Source organism: Coregonus clupeaformis, chromosome 33, assembly GCF_020615455.1.
Source record: "Coregonus clupeaformis isolate EN_2021a chromosome 33, ASM2061545v1, whole genome shotgun sequence".
Taxonomy (NCBI): Eukaryota; Metazoa; Chordata; class Actinopteri; order Salmoniformes; family Salmonidae; genus Coregonus; species Coregonus clupeaformis.
The window spans coordinates 12,225,864-12,245,781 of NC_059224.1; the positions used below are offsets into that span (position 1 = coordinate 12,225,864).

General features: G+C 44.3%; 1 protein-coding gene across 3 annotated transcripts in view; it reads left to right on the plus strand.

Annotated features, from left to right (window-relative positions):
- The window catches only part of LOC121548651 (MAM domain-containing glycosylphosphatidylinositol anchor protein 2-like), a 321,553-nt gene that overhangs the window by 252,760 nt on the left and 48,875 nt on the right, over window positions 1-19,918 (plus strand). For all 3 annotated transcript variants that reach the window (XM_045210138.1, XM_045210139.1, XM_041860170.2), the window contains exons 11-12: window positions 4,115-4,263; window positions 12,873-13,050. In XM_045210138.1, coding sequence (XP_045066073.1) covers window positions 4,115-4,263; window positions 12,873-13,050 — 327 coding nt within the window. The remainder of the gene's footprint in view (window positions 1-4,114; window positions 4,264-12,872; window positions 13,051-19,918) is intronic.

A 19,918-nucleotide genomic window follows, 5' to 3' on the forward strand; every position in this document is an offset into this window, starting at 1 on the left:
ATTCAAGTTGTGGATTTAAAAGAAAACATGAATCATCAGCGTACAATGACACCTTTGTTTTTAAGCCCTGGATTTCTAATCTCTTGATATTATTGTTGGATCTGATTTTAATAGCTAACATTTCGAAGGCCATAATAAATAGATATACCGATAGTGGACAACCTTGTTTTCCTCCTCTTGACAGTTTAAAACTTTCTGAGAAATAGCCATTATTTACTATTTTACACCTAGGGTTACTATACATGATTTTAACCCATTTTATAAGAGATTCTCCAAAATTGAAATGCTCCAGGCTTTTATATATAAACTCCAGTCGTACTTTATCAAATGCCTTTTCAAAGTCTGCAATGAATAGCAGGCCTGGTTTCCCAGATTTTTCATTGTGTTCTATTGTATCCAGTACTTGCCTTATATTATCTCCAATGTATCGTCCATGTAAAAAACCTGTCTGATTAGAATTAATAATGTCCGACTATACCTTTTGAATTCTATGCGCTATACATTTTGCTAGAATTTTTGCATCACAACACTGAAGTGTAAGGGCCTCCAATTTTTTTAATGGACTGGATCTTTATATTTCCCACTTGTATCCTGTTTCAGTAATAATGAAATCAGACCTTCTTCTTGAGTGTCTGATAATCTACCATTTACATAGGAGTGGTTAAAACATGCTAATAACGGTCCTCTGAGTATATCAAAAAAGGTTTGGTATACCTCGACTGGTATGCAATCCAACCCTGGAGTTTTTCCGGACTTAAAGTCTTTAATTGCTTCCAGAAGTTCCTCCTCTGTAATTTCACCTTCACATGAGTCTTCCTGTATGGCTGTTAATTTGACATTATCAATAGAAAGAAAATCCCTACAATTAGCTTCAGTTAGAGGAGATGGAGGCGACTGAAACGAAAACATATGCTTAAAGTACTTTGCTTCCTCTTTCAAAATATCATTTGGTGAATCATGGGTGACTCCGTCATTTGTAAACAGTTTCAGTAAATTATTTTTGGTAGCATTTCTATGTTGAAGATTTTTGCTTTTTTCCCCATATTCTATCCAGTTTGCTTTATTTTTATAATATATTACACTTGATCTTTCTTGAATAAGTTTCTCAATTTCTTTTTGTTTTCCCTCTAATTTATTCTGAGCCTCTATGTTACAGTTTTTATTGCTATCTATCTGTTCTGTTAGACCTTCTATTTCCTTTGTTAGTATGCACTCTTTTGACCTAAATTGCTTTTGTTTTCGAGATGAGTACTGAATTGCATGACCTCTAAAGGCACATTTAAAAGTGTCCCATTCAATAAGGGGATTTGCTGTTCCTATGTTGTGTTGGGAAAATTATGTTATAAATTCCTCTGTCCTAGTTAAAAACAAGTTATCATCCAATAGGCTTTGATTACATTTCCAATATCCTCTTCCACGTGGAAATTCAGTAAGAGTAATGTATATGCCAATTATATGATGGTCTGACCGCATTCTGTCTGCTTCAAATTAATAACTTAACCACTTATTTGAAAGAAGAGGAAAGGGTTGAATACAGAAGAAAAACAACGAACTAGCCTTAAAGCCATGATGTTGTGAGCCAGACATTTAGCCCAGTGAACTTTGACCCTGATGTTCTGTATAAATAGGTGATCCAGTTCTTTAATCAAATCAAATGGAATATTTCTTGTCACATGCTTCGTAAACATCAGGTGTAGACTAACAGTGAAATGTTTACTTACGGGCCCTTCCCTACAAAAGTTTGTTGTTTCCAATATGACACACAGCTGATGGACCTCTGATTGGTTTACACTCCTCCCAGCCTGCGGTCTGATTGGTTCACACTTCCCAGCTTGTGGGGATAAACTCTGCTGATTGGTTCACACTATTCAGACTGAGTACTGATAGGTTGACCCTCCCCAGCCTGCGGGGCTAAACTTTTAACTCTGGGGATCATTAAATGTGTCTGGGAGACTGCACTGTGAGTCTTTATAAGTCAGGACAGCTCTAATACACGTTGTCTCAACTTCATATTGTCAGATCACTGCATCGCTTTATTTCAGTTAGCATTAGCCTCTGCCTTGACTATCGCTATTAGAAATCAACAGATATAGCTGTTTGAACCATTTCAGATTCCTGGGTGGTCACAGGGAGAATAATGTAATACTGTCTTTAGATAATCTCCTCTTGAATGTTGTTTCTAAGTATTAGTGTGTTTTCTTTGACCTGTGTGAAATGTATTTCTGTTGGCTCTCTGTCTCCATTCTGTAAATATTGAATACTGTATGTCAAGCAGCCCACTTCAGCCCACCATACATAGCACAGGAGGTTGGTGGCACCTTAATTGGGGAGGATGGGCTCATGTTAATGGCTGGTGCGGAATTAGTGGAATGGTATCAAATACATCAAATACATGTGTTTGATGCCATTCGAGTCGCTCCGTTCCAGCCATTATTATGAGCCGTTCTCCCCTCAGCCGCCTCCTGTGATACATAGGGAAGAGTGGGGTATGTTGAACCATTTTTTGCAATTAGCATCACTACACCAAGGGAAATATAGTATTATTTCTAACAAAGATATCAACGCATATTTCAGGATGTTGTGTATCACTGGAAATAATCAGAATTCATGTAAACGTAACAGTTTTGAAAACATAGCTTATAGGGTAATTTGAGCATATGGACAGGGTAAGTTGCGCCGCCTTGGGGTAAGTGGGTGGTGGTGTTCTCTGACAGTGGATGATGTTGCTGGTAGGTCAAAGATTAATTCATGGGATGGGGGTGTGTTATATTGTATATCTTAAACGTATGCCTACGTTCAGATATAGATACATTCAAATTTAGATATCTCTGTTCAATATCACTTACCCTTCCATTTCTTGACCAGTTGTCTTGGACAGGGGTGTTGTTGCGATGTGCCAATTCGTAGGCAGGTTCTCTGCATTTGAGGCTACTATAACCATGAATCTGGTCTGTGAGATTCTTGAGATATTTAGCAAGCTCAGACTCCATGTCATTAGATAAGACCTTGTGTGCCTCTGCTACTCTATCGTTACCTCTCGTTCGCACAGGTACATGTTTATTTTCTTTTTCCCCAGTGTACCTCCTCAGTATCTATTGGTCTATTTCTTTCATCCCTTGTTGCTGCTCGAATGGACTTTTTCCCTTCTCTTACTTCCTTGGCTGCTCTTTTAAGAACCTAAAGGGGGCTGCTTGTTTTATGTTTATTTACACGTGGCATGATTATGTCTGCTCTGTAACAATATAAATCTTGAGTTCATATTCATGACACATTGCTAACATACTATGCACATTATGCATAAAAATGACCAAATGTAATCATCATTTGTATCGGATATGGTGGCCATTGGCTCAACTTACCCCATGGCCATTGGCTCAACTTACCCCAAGGCAAACATTTTGACTATATTAGCCCACACAGCTACAAGGATGCACTTTGATGCAAAGTTTGCTAGGTTTAGAACCTCATATTGAAGCTTATAGAGACCCCAACTGATGTATACTTTGGTTTAGATAAAATAATCATGAAACCTCTAACACAATACATATACTTTACTGTTTTTTGGACCTAACTTGCTTACCATTTTTTCCATGTGGTTTCTTCCTTCACAGACTCACATGCAATGATGACCTCTTCCTAAATATTACCCCACTCTTCTCTACAGTACTTTTCTGTTCTGACAATAACACAGCTGACCTTTATTGACAAAATGTCTGAGAAAGATCGACAGACTTCTTTGAAAACAAGTTTCCGTCAGTACAAAAGAACGAACACCACTGACTCCTCATCAAACTGGTCAAATACAGGCAAAATACAGGGTTATTGGAGGCAACTCTCCTGGTTGATGCATTGCAGCCATTTTGTGGAGTAATTCTCAACATGACATGTTTGCATTTTGGTAAACTGTACATATTGTGCAGTATGTGTTTCTTTTTTACAAGGGTCTACTTCTTTTACAGCAATTCACGTGGCCCTCTTATTTAGCTTGATTGAGTATCTCCACTACATATGGCTTGGGTTCCTTACTCCCTTGATGCCACAGGTAAAGCAGAACAATGGAAGTTGCAAAAAAATACATATTTCATTAGTAGTCAATGTTTTTTTGTGTTTACAGGGAAAGCGTATCCTCCAGAGTTCTACTACGACACGTACAGTCCTCTGTGGCAGAACCGGCCTAGAGTCTATGGCTTCAAACTGCAGTGGACCCAGATGAACCCCAACGCTGTGGACCGCATCGTGGCCTACCGCCTCGGCATACGTCAGGTAGAAGTTTGTGTGTGTGTGTGCGTGTGTGAGTGTGTGTGTGCATGTGGGTGTGCGCTGACCCTAACCCGAACCCTGGACGTAAAAAGGTCTTTACAGATGACAGAAAAGTGGCATGATGGAGAGAATAGCAGGAATAAAACGTCATGGACATAGAGGCTCTGTGGATATTCCCAACTCGTATTCTATGCATTGCTTGCTTGTTATTGTTCTCGTTGGACGGCTCCATCGGCCCCGTGGAGAGAGAGCACCCTGTGGAGAAAGGAGTGGCAGCCATTGGTCCTTTTTACCTTCAGATGGAGGAAAGGCTTCAGGTGACAGGCAGTCAGCATTGATTGATGGTCGGCCCAGGCTACTTTAAGAATGTAAATCTCTCTCTCCTTTCTTCACTCTCTCACAATTTCTTATTCTCTCATCCTCTCTCTCTCTATGGTTCTCTTTTTCTCTCTGTTTGTCTGATTTCTCTTTCTCTCACACTCTCACACTTTCTACATCGTGGTGAAAGACAACAGTCCCCTGTCAAGAAGCCTTTTCTACAGCAACTGTTGTATCACCCAATAAAGCATCCATCCAGTCCAGTTGGTATTTGTAGTGTGCTTGCGGTGATGCCTTCTGAATTGTCCCTGAGTGGATTATAGTAGTGTTGTATTGTACTGTATGGTATTGTTAGTTGTATTGGTTGTAGTAGTCTATTGTGTTGTTAGGTAAAAGGTTCAGTTACGTAGCCATGAGAACTGTGTTTGCCTAGCTTCAGTATGAAAATCTATGCACTCACTAAAAAACTGTAAGTTGCTTTGGATAAGAACGTCTGCTAAATGACTAAAATGTAAATGTAATGTCTCTTTGCCTCAAACCTTTCACAACATTAACATGTTGGTAGCGTGGTTAAGCTGAAGCTTGATGCCACTATATGTGGTCTCTTTCGTTGTACCCATAATAACCCCCTACTGTGACAAGGTGGCTCCCTCCCTATGGTCACAGCAGGCATGGGCTTTCACAACATACAGAAATATAGAAATGTGGGCTAGGTCTCTACACAGTCTGTTGACGGGCTGAGATACTGTTGATCGTGTCAGGCTTGATCACAATAACCACCAACATTACAGGAAGATACTGTGTTTAGACATTGCTTTAAGGCAGGGTTGCACAACCCTGTTCCTGGAGAGCTACCCTCCTGTAGGTTTTCGCTCCAACCCCAGGTGTTACTAACCTGATTCATCTTATCAACCTGCTAATATTAGAATCAGGTGTGCTAGATTAGGGTTTGAGCAAAAACCTACAGGACGGTAGCTCTCCAAGAACAGGGTTAGGCAGTCCTGCTTTAAGGTCTGTATGTTATAGTTTCTGTTGGCCTTTATTGGTTCAGCAGAAGCTCTTATTCAGAACCATTGCATTACAGGCGACAGTAAAGCCTTCTGAACTGACGTCCTCACATCTCTGCCCAAACTGAGTGAGTCTTATACCTGCCGTTCTAATCTGTTTTTCCAATAAATAGTATAATCCATAGTTGTTTCCTTCTACACCCCGTCAGGAATTTACGCTTGAAAAACACATTAAAACCGGGCTTGTTTGTGTACCGCAATGATTTTTCTGTCAACGATCTCGGTCGGCCTGTTTGGGAATAAATGAGGATTCGCTTGCGTGATTCGTTCATTCGCCGTGGGAGCCAACGATACGCCGGCTTCCTACTTGCCAGGCAGGCTGTTGTTTGAGCCCTTGCCAGGAAGATACATTTACGCTCCCTTCGCTGGCATTCAACTGGTCCTTTTCACAATTTCACAGATTAATTCTGTGCCAGTGCTAAAATGGGCCCACACTAATTCAGCAATCACATTACCATTCTAATCTCTTCTGCTGTTGTTTGGAGAGAGAAAGAAAAAAGGAAAGAGGACTTCCTGTCTGCGCTCTCTTGCTTAAAAAAAAAAATTATCCTACCTTGCAAGCAAAAAATCGTTGTTTGCGAGAATAGATTTTCTTTCCACCACCCCACCTCCCTCGTCTCAACTGGGCTGGGTATCCTTGGCCTCCCTATCTGCTGTTGTCTTAGATACAGGAGGCATTACGCTGAGAAGGGGTTGAGAAGGGGCCTATCGTAACATTTACTTCTCCTTCATGTTTCATCTGAGTGACCCTCTCCTTCATGTTTCATCTGAGTGACCCTCTCCTTCATGTTTCATCTGAGTGAGCCTCTCCTTCATGTTTCATCTGGGTGAGCTTCTCCTTCATGTTTCATCTGGGTGAGCCTCTCCTTCATGTTTCATCTGGGTGAGCCTCTCCTTCATGTTTCATCTGGGTGAGCCTCTCATTCATGTTTCATCTGGGTGAGCCTCTCCTTCATGTTTCATCTGGGTGAGCCTCTCCTTCATGTTTCATCTTGGTGAGCCTCTCCTTCATGTTTCATCTGGGTGAGCCTCTCCTTCATATTTCATCTGAGTGAGCCTCTCCTTCATGTTTCATCTGGGTGAGCCTCTCCTTCATGTTTCATCTGGGTGACCCTCTCCTTCATGCTTCATCTGGGTGACCCTCTCCTTCATGTTTCATCTGGGTGAGCCTCTCCTTCATGTTTCATCTGGGTGAGCCTCTCCTTCATGTTTCATCTGAGTGAGCCTCTCCTTCATGTTTCATCTGGGTGAGCCTCTCCTTCATGTTTCATCTGGGTGAGCCTCTCCTTCATGTTTCATCTGGGTGAGCCTCTCCTTCATGTTTCATCTGAGTGAGCCTCTCCTTCATGTTTCATCTGGGTGAGCTTCTCCTTCATGTTTCATCTGGGTGAGCCTCTCCTTCATGTTTCATCTGGGTGAGCCTCTCCTTCATGTTTCATCTGGTTGAGCCTCTCCTTCATGTTTCATCTGGGTGAGCCTCTCCTTCATGTTTCATCTGGGTGAGCCTCTCCTTCATGTTTCATCTTGGTGAGCCTCTCCATCATGTTTCATCTGGGTGAGCCTCTCCTTCATATTTCATCTGAGTGAGCATCTCCTTCATGTTTCATCTGGGTGAGCCTCTCCTTCATGTTTCATCTGGGTGACCCTCTCCTTCATGCTTCATCTGGGTGACCCTCTCCTTCATGTTTCATCTGGGTGAGCCTCTCCTTCATGTTTCATCTGGGTGAGCCTCTCCTTCATGTTTCATCTGAGTGAGCCTCTCCTTCATGTTTCATCTGGGTGAGCCTCTCCTTCATGTTTCATCTGGGTGAGCCTCTCCTTCATGTTTCATCTGGGTGAGCCTCTCCTTCATGTTTCATCTGAGTGAGCCTCTCCTTCATGTTTCATCTGGGTGAGCTTCTCCTTCATGTTTCATCTGGGTGAGCCTCTCCTTCATGTTTCATCTGGGTGAGCCTCTCCTTCATGTTTCATCTGGTTGAGCCTCTCCTTCATGTTTCATCTGGGTGAGCCTCTCCTTCATGTTTCATCTGGGTGACCCTCTCCTTCATGCTTCATCTGGGTGACCCTCTCCTTCATGTTTCATCTGGGTGAGCCTCTCCTTCATGTTTCATCTGGGTGAGCCTATCCTTCATGTTTCATCTGGGTGAGCCTCTCCTTCATGTTTCATCTGGCTGAGCCTCTCCTTCATGTTTCATCTGGGTGAGCCTCTCCTTCATGTTTCATCCGGGTGAGCCTCTCCTTCATGTGTCATCTGGGTGACATTCTCTTTCATGTTTCATGTGGGTGACCCTCTCCTTCATGTTTCATCTGGGTGAGCCTCTCCTCCATGTTTCATCTGGGTGACCCTCTCCTTCATGTTTCATCTGCCAAGAAATTATCTTGACCCTTTTTTATTTTCCAATTTTCTTCCTTTGCGATAAGTGTTCTGATTTCATCCCTCTTGGCGATTGTGAAATCGATGAAACATGAACGAGTAAGGAGAAGAGAGGGAATGTAAGAGAGTGAGAGAGGGAGAGTGAGAGGAAGGGATGAAGAGGAGGAGAGGCTCCTTCCTTCATAAATAAATAAATGCTTAGATAACCCCGGTAGGATGCTGAGCGGGGCTAGCTGAGACAGTGGTGCAGTAATGAAAGCGTTGGCACGTGGACCACTCTTCCTCCCCTCCAGTCCTCCTCTCCTCTTCCTGCTATTTATAGCCAGAGCAGAGAAGCTAACACTACACCTGTTCTGTTCTGTTCCTCTTCCATTCCCACAGAATCATTATCAGTCCCCCTCGCCGCTGCCTTTGAATTAATACTGAGGGCTGGTGGGCTTTATGCCTCTGTAATGAATGGCTCTCTGTTATCGTTTGGGGCATGGACAGACAGGCGAATGGGCAAGCTAGGCCAGTCGGGCCGAGGAGTGACAGTGTGAAGCTCTAGTTGAAAGGAAGGAACGTAGGAGTGAGGAGAAGTACAACGCAGTATCACAGATCACCTTGGCTGCTGTCTGTCTGTCTGTCTGTAGGCTCACTTCTGGCCCTGCTTCTTCACACTCACTACTTCAAGGCAAGGCAGTCTTTTCCTTCTTACTCTGCTCTCTCTGTCTCGCTTTCTCCCTCTCTCGCTCTCCTCCTCCTCAGTCAATTGATCTGTCAGTCAGTGTTGGATCAGTACGTGGGGTGAGGAGCAACACAGATCAATAGCATCAGACTAATTACATGCAGCCAATCTCTCTCTCTCTCTCACTGCCCCCCCTCTCTTTCTCCTTATCTCTCTCTCTCTTTATCTCTATCTCTCATTATTTATCTCTTTATCTGTCTCTCTTTCTCTCTCCTAATGTTGCGAAGCCACTTTGATTAGTCCTACATTTCACTCTGCCCCCGCTCGTCTCTTTGATCAACTCCTCTGAAGTTCCCGTGCAAATCCCACGAAATGTTGCTGCAGTCAAGTGAAGTTAAATGTGATATGGCACTCTGCCTCTGTCTGACTCCCTGTAAACAAACACTTAGAGTGAACGGTAATGGCATATGCAGAAAATAGTAATTGCATCAAGTGGCGACGAGTCAAACAAACAATAATGGGGAAATAAAACAGAAACACCAAACCTAAAGAAGTCGAACAGAGACCCATTGTTGGAAATCACATTCAAATAGTAAAAGGCTTCTGTAATTATAGTTTGATTTAATTAACTATTTAAAAGACAATTCTGTTCCCTGATGGTGGATAGATGCTTCCATTTGCTCAGTCAGTGTGAGGCAGAGTGGTTCTGGAGCCAAGATTGGCATTTAAGGCCTCCATCTGCCCTTAGCAGCAGTTACTACTTCCTCATAAACGCACACACACACATGCATGCACACTCAAACACACACGCTCCCGGGCACTCATATACACACACACACACTTCCTCAACTCTCAACCCGAACCCTTCCAATTCATGCCAATTAGCAGAGGTGCCTTTTGTACTCTGTGGTAGAGTGTAAATTAAAAGGGTTGGCGCTAACAGTTACAGCCTGTGTACAATTATCAATAACAGACAAAAGCAGATTTACCTGTGAACCTAACTTAATGACAACTCTCAGTCGGTAATTACAGAGCAGACACACTCTAGTTAATTATTTAATTGTCTCTGGCCTACCAAACACACACGCACGCACGCCCGTGCACACACACACACACACTTTGCATCATTACAAACTCATCAATCGCTTCTCTCTCTCCCTCTCTCCTCTCTCTCTCTCTCTCTCTATCCTGGCTTCAAACATTCACACAGGCATATGGTGACTAATTGTGATGCAGAAGCTGTTACCATCCTCTTTTCCAGGTCTCTGCTATCCTACAACTGATCCTCTAGGAGAAAATACAACACTGTCTCTCTCTTGCCCCTCTCTCTCTTCTCCCTCCCTCCCTCGCTCTCTCACTCTCTCTCTCTCTCTCTCTCTCTCTCTCTCTCTCTCTCTCTCTCTCTCTCTCTCTCTCTCTCTCTCTCTCTCTCTCTCTCTCTCTCTCTCTCTCTCTCTCTCTCTCTCTCTCTCTGTCTCTCTCTCTCCTTCTACTCTCTCTCTGTCTCTCTTGCCACTCTCCCCCCCTCTCTCTCTCTCCATCTCTCGCTCTCTCTCTCCATCTCTCGCATCTCTCTCTCTTTCTCTCGCTCTCTCCCCACTCTCTCCCCTCTCTCTTTCTCTCTCTCTCTTCCCCTCTTCCCCTCTCTCTTCCCCTCTATCTCTCTCTCGCTCTCTCTCCTTGCTCTCTCTCTCTTTCTCTCTCTCTCTCTTCCCCTCTCTCTCTCGTTCTCCTCATTCCCTCTCTCTCTCTCTCGCTCTCTCTCTCTCTCTCTCTCTCTCTCTCTCTCTCCTCGCTCTCTCTCTCTCCTCGCTCTCTCTCTCTCTTTCTCACGCTGTCTTTCTCCCCCTCTCTCTCTTTCCCCTCTTTACCCTCTCTCTCTCTTTCCTCTCTTGCTCTAGGGCAACGGTGTCTAGATGGAATTTGTATTTGTGGTCCTGGCAACTGGACCTTTTTTGGAACACCATTATTTTTGTCTTACTGAGATTTACTGTCAGGCCCTAGGTCAGAAAGAATCTGTGCAGAAGATCTAGGTGCTGCTTTAGGCCCTCCTTGGTTGGGGACAGAAGCACCAGATCATCAGCAAACAGTATACATTTGATTCTAGTAGGGTGAGGCCGGGTGCTGCAGACTGTTCTAGTGCCCTCGCCAGTTCGTTGATATATATGTTGAAGAGGGTGGGGCTCAAGCTGCATCCCTATCTCACTCCACGGCCTTGTGGAAAGAAATGTGTATGTTTTTTGCCAATTTTAACCGCACACTTGTTGTTTGTGTACATGGATTTTATAATGTTGTATGTTTTTCCCCCAACCCCACTTTCTAGCAATTTGTATAGCAGACCCTCATGCCAGATTGAGTCAAAAGCTTTTTTGAAATCAACAAAGCATGAGAAGGCTTTGCCTTTGTTTTGGTTTGTTTGTTTGTCAATTAGGGTGTGCAGGGTGAATACGTGGTCTGTCGTACGGTAATTTGGTAAAAAGCCAATTTGACATTTGCTCAGTACATTGTTTTCACTGAGGAATGAACTAGTCTGCTGTTAATGATAATGCAGAGGATTTTCCCAAGGTTGCTGTTGACGCAGATCCCACAGTAGTTATTGGGGTCAAATTCTCTCTCTCTCTCTCTCTCTCTCTCTCTCTCTCTCTCTCTCTCTCTCTCTCTCTCTCTCTCTCTCTCTCTCTCTCTCTCTCTCTCTCTCTCTCTCTTTCAATTTAATTCAAAGGGCTTTATTGGCATGGGAAATATATGTTTACGTTGCACAAGCAAGAAATAAACAATCAAAAATGAACAGTAAACATTATAATCACAAAAGTTTCAAAAAGAATAGAGAATATTATTATATTATGGCTATGTATGAAATGTATGAAATCTTTCTCTCTCCTCTCTCTCTCTCTCTTCCCCCTCTCCCCCCTCTCTCTCTTCCCCCTCTTTCCCTCCTCTCTCTCTCTCTCTCTCTCTCTCTATCTTTCTTTCTTTCCCTCTCTCTCTCCTCCCCTCCCCTCTCTCTCGCTCTCTCTCTCTCGCTCTCTCTTTCGTGCTCTCTCTTTCCCTCTCTCTCTCTCTCCTTCCCCCCTCTCTCTCTCTCTCTCTCGCTCTCTCTCTCTCTCTGTCTATTTCTCCTCTATCTATCTCTCTCTCTCATTTCCCCCCTCTCCCTCTCTCTTCCCCTCTCTCTCTTTCTCTCTCTCTCTCGCTTTTCCCTCTCTCTCTTCCCCACCCCCCCCTCTCTCTCTCTTGTTCTCTTGTTCTCTTTTTCTATCTAATGTTCAAGCCCTTCCCAATGAATGCAGGATCCCATCTTTTTGCTTCTTTAAATTCCACACTGGTTCAATGTCACGTTGCCAATATATGACTAGCAGGAGCCGTGTGATGATGACTCAAATTAGATCATCACCTGAAGGCAGGTTCACGGGAGAGCAACATAAAAAGATGTGATGGAAAATTATCCTTACAGTTGGAGTCTCTTTTAAGGCACGGGCCCGGTCTGTGTGATGCGATGGATAGAGAAACATTGTGGACTGTGGTTAGAGGGGAACTTCAAAGATCACCATGTTTGGTGAGAGGATATTGATCAGGATGAGAAGGGAAAGGAAAGTGTTGAGAATGTACTATAGATTGGTTAGCATCACAACTGGTAATGCCCCCTGTCTTGTAAAGGTTTATAAACTACATTCATGACATGAGTCTCATTCCTATTTAATCTGATTCAATCTGGACTTAGGCTTCTTCTCCACTGATTTGAAACACCGAAATTATTTTCTTCCCGACTCTGTGTGTGTGTGTGTGTGTGTGTGTGTGTGTGTGTGTGCGCGTGCGTTCGGACGTGTTTAACTATACTTGTGGGGACCACGTCCCACATCCCCATGAGGACAAAGGCTATATTTTAAGCTTAGGGGTTACAATTAGGGTTAGGGTTAGGGTAAGGTGTTAGTGGTTAGGTTTACGGTTAGGGTTAGAGTTTGGGTTAGGATTAGGGTTAGGGTTCCGGGTTCCAGATTAAGGTTAGGGTTAGGGTTAGTGAAAATAGTATTTTGAATGGGACTGAATTGTATGTCCCCACAAGGTTAGCTGCGCAAGACTGTGTGTGAATGTGTGTGTGCGTGCCTGCATGCTCCTGCATTCATGCGTGTGTGTGTGTGTTAAGTCCACGAATTCTAACTCCGTTGTAATGTGTCCTCCCATCCAGATGGGACAACAGCGGTGGTGGGAGCAGGAGATCACCGTGGAAGGAACCATCACCAAGGGAGAGCTGATCACACACAACCTGACAGAGCTTATCAAGCCTGAGGCCTACGAGGTGCGCCTCACCCCCATCACACGCTTCGGAGAGGGGGACTCCACCATCAGGATCATCACCTACAGTGGTGAGTAGACCATTGGATCTATCTCTGTATTGTATGTATACGGTTGCACAATTCCAATAACTTTCAGAAAATTCCCAGGTTTTCCAGAAATCATTGTTCCTGATTCCGGGAATTTTCAAACTGGGATTTCTGGAAAACCTGGACATTTTGGGAAGGATACTGGAATTTTGCAACCCTACTGTATATCTAATTGTTCTTTTTGATTGTGGATGTAATAAAACCAGGCAGGCATATATTACTGTGGTTTGAAAATGAGGACAATAACTGTTGAATGTGAAGTGTGGATGAAGTCAGTGGTCTCCCACTCGGGTTCTGAACAACTACAGCTACAGGGGAACATCCTGTGATGAGGTAGTCATGACAAATAAGCCTCTGACCACAGCATAACTGGAAGAGGTTGTTAAAAACAGGAAGACAAGGCAGATTGCTAACAGACAGAGAGGTCAGATGTTGTCAGGGCTGAAATTCACTGATTAAGATATTGACTAGATCATTCAGTGCCCTGATAGGTAATAAAGTGCATACAAAATCCAGTTGATTGTTGACAGCGAGCAGAGCCATTGTAATTAGCTTGGCTATGCTAGCTAACCCACAGCGAAACCGAGTATTGACAGTGAGATACAGGAGCTAGCTTGGCTATGCTAGCTAATAATCCACGGCAAAACCCATTATTGACAGTGAGATACAGGAGCTAGCTTGGCTATGCTAGCTAACCCACAGCAAATCACATTATGGACAGTGAGATACAGGAGCTAGCTTGGCTATGCTAGCTAACCCACAGCAAAACCCATTATTGATAGTGAAATACAGGAGCTAGCTTGGCTATGCTAGCTAACCCATAGCAAAACCCATTATTGACAGTGAGATACAGGAGCTAGCTTGGCTATGCTACCTAAACCATGGCAAAACCCATTATTGACAGTGAGATACAGGCGCTAGCTTGGCTATGCATGCTAACCTACAGCAAACCCATTATTGACAGTGAGATAATGGAGCTAGCTTGGATATCATGCTAACTCAGAGAGCATAAGACACACAGCATCATAACATCTGCCAGTAAATTCAAGAGCCCATCTGCAACCTTTGTCAGAATGATAAGCCATACCATCAGTGTAAATACATGCTGTATGCATCTGAATGACTACTGGTTAAGTGATGCTCAAGCTATAGTTAGCAGATGTCTTTTAGCTAAGCTAGTTAGGCTATAGGACCTGTGATTGAGAAGCACTCTGACACTGACTGTGCTGCTAGCTGTCAGACACACCGTCTGCCTGGCTGCGTGCTGCACCCTGAGATGAGCTGCTGCCTGACTGCTGCAGTTTTGAATTATTCAGTTTTACTGCAGCTCATCAGAGCTGTGAGAGGCTGCTTCTGCAGCTCTGAGCGGCTCCATGCCCCGGTGTGTGTGCGTGTGTGTGCGTGTGTGTGTGTCTGTGTGCGTGTGTGTGTACATGCGTGTGCATGTGACTGTATTAATAGCTAATTACTGTAGCGTAGGCCTGGAAATGGGCCTGGGACTGCACCACCTCCCACTATTACACGCCCACATGCTAGCAGGCTAGTGGATAGGCTGTACGCTAGGGATGTCTCACATGTGACTGTGATACTAGCATAGGAAATGTTGTTGTAATTTCCATTCTACTGTCATTATCATTCTCATACTGTATGGTATTCTCCAAATGAATAAATAGAGGAACTGAGTGATGTAATGACATATGATGTCCCTAGTGCAGGGTTCCCCAACTGGCGGCACATAGGCCGAATTTGACCCACGGGTGGTTATATTTGGCCCCCCAAGTTTTCTATTTTTTCTTTTTATATATATATTTTTTGGTACTTTTTCTCCCTTTTTTCTCCCCAATTTCGTGATATCCAATTAGTAGTTACAGTCTTGTCCCATCGCTGCAACTCCCGTACGGACTCGGGAGAGGCGAAGGATTGAGAGGCATGCGTCCTCCGAAACACGACCCTGCCAAGCCGCACTGCTTCTTGACACACTGCTCGCTTAACCCGGAAGTCAGCCGCACCAATGTGTCGGAGGAAACACAGTACAACTGGCGACCGTGTCAGCGTGCATGCGTCCGGCCCGCCACAAGGAGTCGCTTGAGCGCGATGGGACAAGGACATCCCGGCGGGCAAACCCTCCCCTACCCCGGACGACACTGGGCCAATTGTGTGTCTCCCGGTCGCGGCCGGCTGCGACACAGCCCGGGTCTGTATTGACGCCTCAAGCAATGAGATGCAGTGCCTTAGACCGCTGCGCCACTCGCCCCCAAAGTTTTCTGAGCAAAAAATTATAATATATTTATTATTTGGGGGTGGGGGGGATTGAATTGTTATTGTTGGACATAAAAGACTGTAAAAACATCAGGAAATCAGCTCCAAGTGATTTAGGATATCTGTTCCCAAGTATTCCCACGCATAATAGAGACATGTGATCATATACAAATGTAAGCAAGGTTTCAAATGATTATGTTTTAGTGAAATGATATCTGTTCGGGCTTCTAGCGGTCAATTTGCGGTCTACAAATTATTTTTAATGTTCCGGCCCTCCGACCATCCACTCAAGAAAAATGTTGCCCGCGGCTGAATCTAGTTGATGATCCCTGCCTTAGTGCATCACATCATGTCATTAGGGAGGATAAATGTACAAAAATCTGATTAAGAAAGATATGTCATTATGTGTAATTACAATGTTATTATACCACCTGAGGTTCTCTAGTTGATAGGAAATACAATTTGCCATATGTTTCATAGTGTTTTTGAGTTTGCAGGAAATTAACATAATGACTATGGAGCACCAAGAGACCAATTTCCTTTAGACCTAGATTAAGTTAACTCATCATTGGGTTCTGTAATGATGATGATGATGATGTAGGCTTACACAGCTTTGGGTCTGACAGTACGGCAGGATGAGCAATCCCTCCTATGTGGGCCAAATATCAGAGGATAGCAGGTTTGCTATGTTTTTTTGGTGAAAACTGCTTAGTGTCCCAAGCTGGCTGGGGTATGAAGAATGGTGGTGTCACCACTCTCCCAAAGACACTCTCTGGGATTCTGCTGTTGTGACAAAGTCAGCAGCTGTTTGCTGATCCAAATTCAGTCTTTGCTTTCCAACAGCCCCTCCAAAACAGACTTAATGTGTAGGTGGCCACCTACCCGTCTCACACACATTGACAGTATAGCAAAGGCTCTCTATTACACGTTGCTTTTGTGCTGAAAGAATGAAATATCATGTCTACCCTGGCAGAAACTGCAGTACATGGTCATAATACCAGCCAAAAGTGTGTGAGCATTCTGTCTCCTTGGCATGATCAAACCCTCACTAAATCTGACAGTGAGTACATCCAGCACTGCTGTGTATGACCTCTCTATCTCCCTCTAGCCAAGGTGAGGGGGTTCACTGGTAAGCCAGTTGTGTGTTCCAGGTGAGGGGGTTCACTGGTAAGCCAGTTGTGTGTTCCAGGTGAGGAGGGTCACTGATAAGCTAGTTGTGTGATTCAGTCCTCTCCTGTCTGTGTCACTGAGTTCAGAGACTGGGCTGAGCTATCCCCTGCAGTTTACAATGCTGCTGTTAAGCTCATCCACTCAGAAGCTCAGAGTGATGGGAATAAAGTCACTTGCCAATTTGTTTTCTCTTCTCTTTAATTTATTCTCTCCTCTCCTCTCCTCTCCTCTCCTCACCTCTCCTCTCCTCTCCTCTCCTCTCCCTCTCCTCTCCTCTCCTCTCCTCTCCTCTCCTCTCCTCTCTTTTCCTCTCCTCTCTTTTCCTCTCCTCTCTTTTCCTCTCCTCTCCTCTCCTCTCCTCTCCTCTCCTCTCCTCTCCTCTCCTCTCCTCTCCTCTCCTCTCCTCTCCTCTCCTCTCCTCTCCTCTCCTCTCCTCTCCTCTCCTCTCCTCTCCTCTCCTCTCCTATTTTCTTTGCCTCTCTCAATGCTGGAGACTGAAGCACAGTAATAGCCTGTGATGCATACACAGAGAGATAGAATGAGAGACATAAACAGAGTTAAAGACAGAAAGAGAAAACATTTCAAATGAAGGACACAGGGATGTGATCCCAAAGTTATTTCTGTCCTCAAGATTCAAGCAGTGTTTCTGGAATTCACAGTGATTATTCCGGTTGGCAGGTTTGAGCCGTGAACACGCCATCACACAGTCTTTAAGAGATGTCCCTTCACCAATACCAGACCCTTTAAACGTGATTGATGTGAATCTTGGAGAGCAAGCTGTGGCCGGGGATTGCAGGTTGTCGGGTTTATGAACGGTCGGGTTGTTCTGGCCTATCGGCACCTTGAGCATTGCCATTAAACGCTTTGCTTTGTAATACAGAAGTGGACCAGTGGACAGGGCAGCCTACCAAGATGAAGTCACCGTCTCTGTGTGTGTATGTGTGTGTGTGTGTGTGTGCGTGTGTGAATGTGTGTGTGTGTGCATGTGTATGTGTGTGTGTGTGCATACAGTGAGGGAAGAAAGTATTTGATCCCCTGCTGATTTTGTACGTTTGCCCACTGACAAAGACATGATCAGTCTATAATTTTAATGGTAGGTTTATTTGAACAGTGAGAGACAGAATAACATAAAAAAAATCCAGAAAAACGCATGTCAAAAATGTTATAAATTGATTTGCATTTTAATGAGGAAAATAAGTATTTGACCCCTCTGCGAAACATGACTTAGTACTTGGTGGCAAAACCCTTGTTGGCAATCACAGAGGTCAGACGTTTCTTGTAGTTGGCCACCAGGTTTGCACACATCTCAGGAGGGATTTTGTCCCACTCCTCTTTGCTGATCTTCTCCAAGTCATTAATGTTTCGAGGCTGACATTTGGCAACTCAAACCTTCAGCTCCCTCCACAGATTTTCTATGGGATTAAGGTCTGGAGACTGGCTAGGCCACTCCAGGACCTTAATGTGCTTCTTCTTGAGCCACTCCTTTGTTGCCTTGGCCGTGTGTTTGGGGTCATTGTCATGCTGGAATACCCATCCACTACCCATTTTCAATGCCCTGGCTGAGGGAAGGAGGTTCTCACCCAAGATTTGACGGTACATGGCCCCGTCCATCGTCCCTTTGATGCGGTGAAGTTGTCCTGTCCCCTTAGCAGAAAAAACCCCCCAAAGCATAATGTTTCCACCTCCATGTTTGACGGTGGGGATGGTGTTCTTGGGGTCATAGGCAGCATTCCTCCTCCTCCAAACACGGCGAGTTGAGTTGATGCCAAAAAGCTCGATTTTGGTCTCATCTGACCACAACACTTTCACCCAGTTCTCCTCTGAATCATTCAGATGTTCATTGGCAAACTTCAGATGGGCCTGTATATGTGCTTTCTTGAGCAGGGGGACCTTGCGTGCGCTGCAGGATTTCAGTCCTTCACGGCGTAGTGTATTACCAATTGTTTTCTTGGTGACTATGGTCCCAGCTGCCTTGAGATCATTGACAAGATCCTCCCGTGTAGTTCTGGGCTGATTCCTCACCGTTCTCATGATCATTGCAACTCCACGAGGTGAGATCTTGCATGGAGCCCCAGGCCGAGACAGATTGACAGTTCTTTTGTGTTTCTTCCATTTGCGAATAATCGCACCAACTGTTGTCACCTTCTCACCAAGCTGCTTGGCGATGGTCTTGTAGCCCATTCCAGCCTTGTGTAGGTCTACAATCTTGTCCCTGACATCGTTGGAGAGCTCTTTGGCCTTGGCCATGGTGGAGAGTTTGGAATCTGATTGATTGATTGCTTCTGTGGACAGGTGTCTTTTATACAGATAACAAGCTGAGATTAGGAGCACTCCCTTTAAGAGTGTGCTCCTAATCTCAGCTCGTTACTTGTATAAAAGACACCTGGGAGCCAGAAATCTTTCTGATTGAGAGGGGGTCAAATACTTATTTCCCTCATTAAAATGCAAATCAATTTATAACATTTTTGACATGCGTTTTTCTGGATTTTTTTGTTGTTATTCTGTCTCTCACTGTTCAAATAAACCTACCATTAAAATTATAGACTGATCATTTATTTGTCAGTGTGCAAACGTACAAAATCAGCAGGGGATCAAAAACTTTTTTCCCTCACTGTACGTGCTTGTGTTTGTGTGTGTGTCCTGGCCGGACCCTAGTGTGTGTGTGGATGTCAATGAGCTCATATCGTATCACAGTCAACATGTAAAAAAATTTTTTTTTTAAATGTAAAAAAAAATTTGGATTTGAAACAAGATGCACTGGCAGACACATCTAGTAGACATCTAGTCTCCCTGGCAGACACATCTAGTAGACATCTAGTCTCCCTGGCAGACACATCTAGTAGACATCTAGTCTCCCTGGCAGACACATCTAGTAGACATCTAGTCTCCCTGGCAGACACATCTAGTAGACATCTAGTCTCCCTGGCAGACACATCTAGTAGACATCTAGTTTCCCTGGCAGACACATCTAGTAGACATCTAGTCTCCCTGGCAGACACATCTAGTAGACATCTAGTTTCCCTGGCAGAAACATCTAGTAGACATCTAGTCTCCCTGGCAGACACATCTAGTAGACATCTAGTCTCCCTGGCAGACACATCTAGTAGACATCTAGTCTCCCTGGCAGACACATCTAGTAGACATCTAGTCTCCCTGGCAGACACATCTAGTAGACATCTAGTCACCCTGGCAGACACATCTAGTAGACATCTAGTCTCCCTGGCAGACACATCTAGTAGACATCTAGTCTCCCTGGCAGACACATCTAGTAGACATCTAGTCTCCCTGGCAGACACATCTAGTAGACATCTAGTCTCCCTGGCAGACACATCTAGTAGACATCTAGTCTCCCTGGCAGACACATCTAGTAGACATCTAGTCTCCCTGGCAGACACATCTAGTAGACATCTAGTCTCCCTGG